The sequence below is a fragment of the Suricata suricatta genome, chromosome 15, assembly GCF_006229205.1.
Source record: "Suricata suricatta isolate VVHF042 chromosome 15, meerkat_22Aug2017_6uvM2_HiC, whole genome shotgun sequence".
Lineage (NCBI taxonomy): Eukaryota > Metazoa > Chordata > Mammalia > Carnivora > Herpestidae > Suricata > Suricata suricatta.
In genome coordinates, this window is record NC_043714.1 from 76963790 (window position 1) to 76972008 (window position 8219).

Sequence of the window (8219 nt, forward strand, 5' to 3'; positions counted from 1 at the left end):
GGGGGGGCGGGGGGGCTGGGGCTGGACCCATCCCTCCCCGGGGCGGTCGCCCCCGCGGCCTGGCCAGGGCCCGCCTCTGGAGAGGGTGGGTGGGACCTGGGTGGGTGGCGGTGTGGAATTGGGCACTGGCCTGGTTGGAGCTGGGCTCCCCTCCTCCGGCCAGTGACTGATGGGTGAGTCTCCCCGACTCTCCTTGGGGGCTTGGAGGGAACCGACCCTCGAGGGAGCGAGGCAGGTTGGGCCTAGGCTTTTGGGGACTGGGGAAGGCTCGGCCTGGGGGAGATGGCAGACCCCTTCGCCTGGTCGGTGTCCCCCTCAGCTGGGGGGCAGGGTCCTGGCCTGCCTGGGAGAGGGCGGACCAGGAGCTGCCGCCTACCTGGGGGACCGTCCCCAACCTCCCCAAGTAGACCTGGGCTCTGGAGGCAGCGTGGCCCCAGGTAGGCGTCCTGGGGCACCTGAGGGTGCTGGGTCTCGCCCAGGTCCACAGCCCTCCTGGGCGAGGCCCATCTTCGCCAGGGCCTCCTTTTTGTTCCCATGATTCTTGTGGGGGCTGCTGGTTTCTATGGTGACGGCATCTGGGGCCAGCTCCCAGGCTGGAGCCCTGGGTGCTGGGCTCAACCCACTGGGGCTGCTGGGCTGGCTTGCCCAGGGCCGAGCTCCAGTCACGGGGTCCCGGGAAGCCCCCCACCCACGGGGCCCCCTGAGGAGGGAAGGGGCTCCCAGACACCACAGGCCCAGGCCCGGTGGGGAAGGGTCACTGAGCCGCAGATGTGGATGGCAGACCCTGCAGGGGGACCGGCCCTCCTGGAGTTTGGGGTCGCGGGCCCTCATCAGACGGGGGTGCCCCAGATCAGCCCTCTGGGACACCCTTCCTTCTGGGTGGAAAATCGCTCCAGGCCTTTCTGAGAATGTTCTGCCCACCACCCCTTGGTCCAGTGGGACGTGGGTACGGAGAGCCATGTTGTCAGCCAGGGTCCCTAATGGGGACGGAGCTGGACGGGACCTTACAGGTCATTGCCATAAACCTTCCAGTAACAGACAGGGAAACTGAGACCTGGGGAGGGTGCCCTCAAGGTCCACAGCCTTCCTGGGGAAGGTCTTTCTTGGGGCAAGTCTGGCTGGACAGGGGTCTCTCCTCAGTGTACCCTTCCCCATCCGGCTGTCCCTATGACAGGGCTGTCGTGTTATTGGTTCTGGACCAGGGACCTGAAGGCAGGAGCCAGGGCCATCCTGGGGGCTCCCTGGAAGAGGTGGCTTTCTGCATAGGTAGTTACCCACGCTAAAGCAGCAGGCTTCTTTGCACCCAATGGGGATGGGGGCTTCTAAGGCCCCCATGAGGCCTGGCCTTGGGCCCCCAGGTGGCGGCTCGTCCTCAGGAGTTTGAGGATAAAGGCCCGGGGCAGGGGAAGGATGTGCACCTGGGATTAGAGTTGGAACACTGGCTTGTCCCTGACACACGGTGACTCTGGCTGGCCTTCCATCCGTTTCCTCTCTTGTAGAACAGAAGTGGCCGTGTGTCACTCAGGGTGGCTGTGAGGGTGGCCCGGTTGATGGCGGCAGGGGGCTCCAGGACCAGGGTCTGCAAGCGTTGGGGGGGCCTGCGTGGTGCAGACGGAGCCTTCCACACAGGTGGTGTCGGGGTGGGGGGCTGGGCCCCCCAGGTCAGCTCTGCCGCAGAGGCCGTGTCTGGCGAGGGGCGGGCGGGCGGCCGGCCCTGTGACACCAGGCACGGAAGGCTTGGTGCCCGGGCGTCTCCCGGAAGACCGGCCCGCTCCGGACACAGCGCCTGGGGGCTACTGTGCCAGGGCGGGCGGACTGGAGTGCAGAGTCTCGGACTGCGAGCGGTCTGACCTTGTGTCAGGTAGGGGTGCGTCAGCATGTGGAACGGCGGGACCCCCTCCCCGTGTCCCCTCAGAGCAGCTGAGGCTGAAGGTACGGCAGCTCACGCCGGCCAGAGCCTCCCACTGGCCACGGGCCTGAGGGCAAGCTGCCTGGCCACTGGGAGCCTCCGTTTCCTCATCTGTAAGATGGCACCGTAGTCGGCTCTGCCCGAAGGGCATGGGGAGGGCTCAGAGCCCAGGTGCCGGAAGAGCTGGGGGGCTCCGCCTCCTGCCCGTGCTCACCTGCTGGCCTCCCCCCTCCTTTCCTGGCCAGCCCTGGCCCCAGCGAGGGGTGACCCCAGAGGTACCAAGTAGGAGGGACCGAGCTGTCACATACCCCATCACCACATCTGACCCCCGTGCGTGCCCGGGGCTGCGGCCCGTGCCAGCCCCCAGCCCTGCCCCAGAGGAGCACGGGCTCCCATGGGAGAGACAGATGTGTGTCAGACAGGCCGGGGACACGGCACAGCCTCCGTCCCTCCTGGGGGGTTGACTTGGGAGGGGTGTGTGAGGAGAAGGTTTGGAGCGGGGCCCTGAGGGGTGAACAGGAGTTCAGCAGCTGAGTTCAGAGGAGGGGGGTGACAGTCACCTTGGGGAAAGTGAGGATGGCAGAAAGCAAGCAGGGGACAGGGCGGGGCTCAGAGGCAGGGGTGCAGAGGTGGGGCGCTGGGGCAAGGCGAGGGCTGCGGCAAGCTGGGGCTGCGTCCTGAAGGCAGTGGGGAGCCGGGTGGCTGGGGGCTGATGGAGAACGGTGTGGGATTGGGGTCTCAGAGGGGCCCCAGCAGGAGGGGCAGCAGAGGAACCTGGCTGGCAGGTGGGGTGGTGGCAGAGGTGGGCTGAGCCAGGATGGGGTGCACCTGCCTCTTCGCTGGCCCGGGTTGGACGCGCGTGGGGATTCGGGTCTGAGCAGGTGGCCGCACCGGGAACCCTGCGGTGTGGGGTGGCCACCGGGGACCGGAGTCCGGAACAAGGGCCAAGAGATGATGGCACAGACGGGGTGCTGTGGTCACAGCCCAGGCGCCAGGGCCAGATGAGGTGCCAGGCCAGGGCAAGGAGGGAGGGGAGGCAGGACCCAGGTGTCCCCCACTCCCGCCCGAGCTCTGCGTGGAACCCGCATGTCAGATCCCAGCTGTGCCGCTGGCCGCTGGAGGGTTGAGTAACTGCTCTGAGTCACGTCTGTGAGGGGGCGATGCTGTCCGCCCCCGAGCTGCAGCGGGGACGGAGCTCAGCGAGATGTTGGCGGCACGCAGCACAGCCTGGCGTGGACGGCCGTCTACAAAGCATGGCTGTTGCTGCTGGTGTTTCTGTCAGGTGCCTGAGACCGTGCTCCTGGCCTCACGGGGCTCAGAGCTCAGCAGGGCAGGAGCCCGCCTGTGCTGGCGTCAGGGCTTATTTACGTGGGAGCCGTGAGCCATGGGGGGTGTTGGAGCTGCTAGTAAGAGGACCACAAAGATGGTGCTTGAAGAAGGAGCTGTGTGTTTCGGATACATGGATGTGTGCACGGTCGGGGAGAAGATTGAAAGTAGGGAGCTGAGGCGGCAGAAACCAACAATAACCACATAGACAACAACAGAGAGGAGTCTTGGGTAGGTGGAGGGTGGGGACCCTCAACGTAAGACGAAGAGACAGAGAGAGAAGTGGTGGCTCAGACTGAATGTTCAGTGAGGGCCTTGGCGAGGGAAGAGCCCGCTGTGTGAAGGTCAGAGGAAGAGCACTGGGCAGAGAGAGGAGCATGTGCAAAGGCCCTGGGGTGGCACTGAGCTTGGCTACAGAACAGGTCTCCATCAGGAGCTGGCTGGCTTTTGCCTTTTTTCTCTCTGTGTGGGTTGGAGCCAATCTCCTGCCCTGGAAATCTCTCACCCAGCGCCCCTAACAAGCGCTGGAGCTCCCCGGGACCCGGGCCACTCACTCTGTCGCCCCTGTCTTCTCCACGCCATCTGGAACCTGCGGGGCCAGGGCTGTCAGGAGTGACGGATGAGCCAGGTGGAGGAGGAAGGAGTGGGCAGGTTGGGGCGGGGGACAAGCTGGCTGGCACGTGGCTGCCAAGGCTAATGAGGGCAGATGGGGGCAGCCGGCCACGGACCAGGAGGCAGCCACTTTCTCGGCCACCCATGACTTGCATGGCCAGCCGGCCTTCAGGGTCACCTGGCAAGTTCAAGGGGCAGGCCGCGGCCACAAGCCCCCACTTACCTCGGGCTCTCCGCCCCCGGTGTGGACACGCACCCTGGGTCGTGCCCCCAAGGACGGCTGGCCGCCCAGCCCACCTTGGATGACTCCCTTCACTTTCCCGGAGCCCGCCTTCCCTGCCTCCAGCCAGCCCGGGGGGCTCAGGGACATGAGGCCACTGGCTACAGGGACGGCGGGTCTCACCCGGCAGTGGGGCCCAGGCTGGAGCAGCGGCGGGGCACAGGCGGTGGTGTGTCCAGGGTGGGGATGGCCGTCCAGGCCGCAGGAACAGCCTGCGCTTGGGCGGGTGCTGCGCTGTCGGGCGGGTGTGGGCAGCGGCGCCGGGGACAGGCTGTGGTGCCTGGAGAAGGCGGGGGGGGGGGGGCACCATCCGAGGGCGAGCACACCGGGCGGCGCCTTCAGGAACGGGCAGAGGGGGAGAGGATCACGGCAGTGGGCCGGGGTCAGCCAGCGCCTGACAGCTGCCTTGGGGGCCGTCGGCTGAGTCAGACCTGGAGCAGGGACAGGAGTGTCCACTTTAGGGTGGGGGACCCCTAAGAAGCCGTGCTTTCCTGTCACGTCCCCACCGCGCCCCTCACGCCCAGCGGCAGCAGGCTGGGTTGGGGCTGCGATCACCCTCCTCAGTCCCTCCCGCAGAGGAGCCTCAGGCGGTGCTCAGCAAGTAGGCGCTGCCCCCTGGCACATGCCAGCAGCTGGGGCTCAGTGGGGCCCTTGACATGGACTGTGTGGGCCAGAGGTCACACGAGGACGGGTGCGGACCAGCCGGGTGTCGGGGCTGCGCCGAGCTGCGTGGTGGGGAGGCTGGTCTGTTTTCCAGCCCGAGGCCCGTCTGAGGGGCGCCTCCACGTGGCAGGCTGGGAAGGGCCTTCTGGGCGGAGGGACTGTCTGGTGCAAAAGCTCTGAGGTGGGGACCAGGAGGCAGCCAGGTGACGGGGAGCAGTCTCATGAGACGGAGGCAGAAGGTGGGCAGGGCCAGGCCCAGAGGCCTCTGGAGCATTCTGACAGTTTGGGGGTGGGGCGCAAGTAGGGAGCACTCCGAGCGGGGCAGGGAGCACTCCGAGTGGCACTCCAATGGGGGGTGAGAGGAGCATTCTGGGGCGGGAGAACACTCTGAGTGGGGTGCGGGAGCACTCCAGGTGGGGCAGGGAGCACTCTGGGGCAGAGGAACACTCCGAGTGAGGCGGAGGACGCTCTGGGGCATGGGAGCACTCTGAGTGGGGCAGGGAGCACTCCGGGCCAGGGGAGCACTCCGAGCGGGTGGGGAGCACTCCGAGCGGGGCAGGGGGCCACTGTGAGCAGGAGAGCACTCCAAGTGGGTCAGGGAGCACTCTGGGGCAGGGGAGCACTCCGAGTGGAGCAGGGATGTGACCTCTATTGGCATTTTACAAAATTCTCTTGCCACCACTCGGGGAAGAGCTGCGGGGCCCAGGGCAGGGACGGGGTACATATCAGCGGGCGGAACACAGTTGGCGGAACGCAGGGACCTGGCAGAACAGAAGGGACATCGAGAGGGAAGAGTGTAAAGCAGGGGCGCCTGGAGGGGCAGCGGGCGTCGGTGGTGGGGACGGGGCTGGAGGGGCAGCGGGCATTGGTGGTGGGGACGGGGCTCAGGCGGCGGAGGCAGGGGGTTGGACGCAGCGGGAGCAGAGGCGCCGTGCAGGGAGCCCCACCTTCCGCTGTCAGCTGCCTTCCAGAAGCATGCAGGGTAGGCACTGTGAGGCGGGGCTGGCGCCCCTGTGGCCTGTGTGTGACACGGGGAGACCCTCCTCTGGGACCGCGTGGAGGCGGAGGTCTGTGAAGTGTAGGCAAAGGCTTCCTTGAGTGGGGGTGGGGAGCAGGCCACTGTAACTGTGAGGGGGGATGGGGGGGCTGCGGCAAAGGTCCCACCTCCAGCGGGAGGACCGCCCACACCAGGGGAAGGCTCCCTGGCCCCACCCCCCACAGTGACCACGTGGCTGGGCCTCACTCCGCTTTCTCCCCACCGAACCCTCAGAACATGGAGAAGGTGATCGTGCCGTCGGTGACGCTCATCGTGGGCTGCGGCGTGTCCTCCCTCACCCTGCTCATGCTGATTATCATCTACGTCTCCGTGTGGAGGTAGTGCCTGAGCGCTCTCGGGGCATGGGGGGCGGTCCCCCAGGGTCCTGGGAACTCGGTGGCCAGGGTGAGGTCTTGTCCCTTCTCCTTTGAGGGCAGCTGCAAGGGTGGGCTGGTGCATAGCCCCCTTCCCAGTCAGCGGTACTGTCCCCTCCATCGTCACCCTGCCTCTGTCTCCCCCTGCCCATCGCCATTACAGATGGACTGCACCCCCACCTCACCTCTGCCGCCACCCTCTTCCCTCTGTCCCCCTCTCCCCCATGGTCCCCACCCGCTCCCTGAGGGCTGCTGCCTGGAGGCAGAGGCAGAGGTGGGGCATGCACCAGTCACCCTTTCCTCCTGCCCCCTGCCGTGCCCACCCTGTTGCACACTGGCAGATGCCAGCTGGCCTGCTCCCCAGCCAAGTGCCTGCCCTTGGGCCCCGCAGCCCCCAAGTTCTGTGTCCTGCCACACAGAGGTGCCAGGTCTTCTCTAAGCCCAGAGTCCGGTCTCAGGGCGAGAACCTCCACAGGCATCCCCAGGCCACAGGGCCGCAGCACGGACCCTGGGCCACTCCCCCTGCCAAGCAGGGTGCGGTAAGGCAGCAGTCCCCAGCAGTCCCCAGCCCTGGGGTAAGGGGTGTGTGTGCGCAGGTGCGAGCCCGAGTCAGCCCCGTGAGGCCATAGACGGGCGTGGCGTGTGAGGGCCCCCAGAGCCCTGCTGTTAGCCCTGAGCAGCTCTGGGACTGGGAGTGAGTCAAGGTCACCCGCCCCAGTAGCCCCACATCCACCTCCACAGGCAGCAGCACTGATGCCGCACCCTGAGGCCAACAAGGAGAGATCGATGTGTTGGCAGGGGGAGGGTTGGCACGGGGGGGGGGGAATGTCAGCCTGTGTTTCTTGCATCCCCTGCTCACTCTGCCCTCGGGCAGGGGCATTGAACCACACCCCGGCATCCAGCCAGCACCCAGTGCGCCTCCCACTCAGCCCCTCCTCAGGCCACCTGTCCCAGTCCCTGTGGGCGTGCTTGGCCCATGGGGCCAGCCCCTCGGCCTCCAGCCCTGCCTGCTGTGCTTCTGAGGGTTTTGCTGAAGAGTTTCAAAGCGCCTCCTTTCCGAGCCCTGCTGGCCGAGGCACAGCCCTTGTGAGCTGCAGTCAGGACCCCAGCCCGAGGGAAAGTGACCCCCCCCAAGGTCACACAGCACATCAGGCTGCATCACGGCCCCTGAGGGGCCACCCTGTACCCTCTGCTCACCACCTGTCTGGCTCTCGGCCCCCAAGGCCACTGGGAGGCTGCCCTGGAAACAGGGAGGAAAAGTGGTGCTGGCTAACGCTTTGTGCATCCTGTCCCTTGAATTTCAGTCACAGGCCTGAGCAGAAGGTGCCGTCACCTCCTCCAGTCTCACAGATGGAAAGATGGAGGCACAGAGGGGTTGGGCCACCTGCCCAGTGTTACACAGCTGGGCACGGCTGGGCCGCTGCAGCCTGGGCTCTGCGGCCCCCGTTCAGAACCGCTTCGTCTTCTTGCCTCAAAGTCAGGATTGAACGGGCTGGGAAGGGGCTAGTGGGACAGGGGACAGCTGGGGTGGAAACCAGGAGCAGGCAGAGACTTGAGACCCCAGGAAAGAGCTGTGTCCAAGGGATCCAGTGACAGGGAGAAAAGGGAAGGCAATTCTAAGGGGAAGCCGTCCCCCGCAGGAATGGCCAGCAGTGCTCGGTGGCTCCCCACAGCCTCCCTGGCACCTGACAGTGTGCTGGGATTGGGTGTAGGACAGGGGAAGCAGTGGTGCTGGTGGTGGTGACAGTGGTCATGGTGGTGGTGGTGACAGTAGTCATGGTGCTGGTGGTGGTGACAGTGGTCATGGTGGTGGTGACAGTGGACACAGTGGTGGTGACAGTGGTCATGGTGGTGGTGGTGACAGTGGACACAGTGGTGGTGACAGTGGTCATGGTGGTGGTGGTGACAGTGGTCATGGTGGTGGTGACAGTGGTCATGGTGGTGGTGGTGACAGTGGACATGGTGGTGGTGATGACAGTGGTCATGGTGGTGGTGGTGACAGTGGACACGGTGGTGGTG

At 66.2% G+C, this 8219-nt stretch overlaps 1 protein-coding gene across 1 annotated transcript in view; it reads left to right on the plus strand.

The window, feature by feature from the left end:
• Window positions 1–8219, plus strand: part of ADGRB1 (adhesion G protein-coupled receptor B1) — a gene marked incomplete at its 5' end in the record, with an annotated part of 54406 nt that overhangs the window by 28357 nt on the left and 17830 nt on the right. The window contains 4 exons of the mRNA XM_029923337.1: window positions 320–437; window positions 1916–1932; window positions 6061–6164; window positions 6542–6739. Coding sequence (XP_029779197.1) covers window positions 320–437; window positions 1916–1932; window positions 6061–6164; window positions 6542–6739 — 437 coding nt within the window. The remainder of the gene's footprint in view (window positions 1–319; window positions 438–1915; window positions 1933–6060; window positions 6165–6541; window positions 6740–8219) is intronic.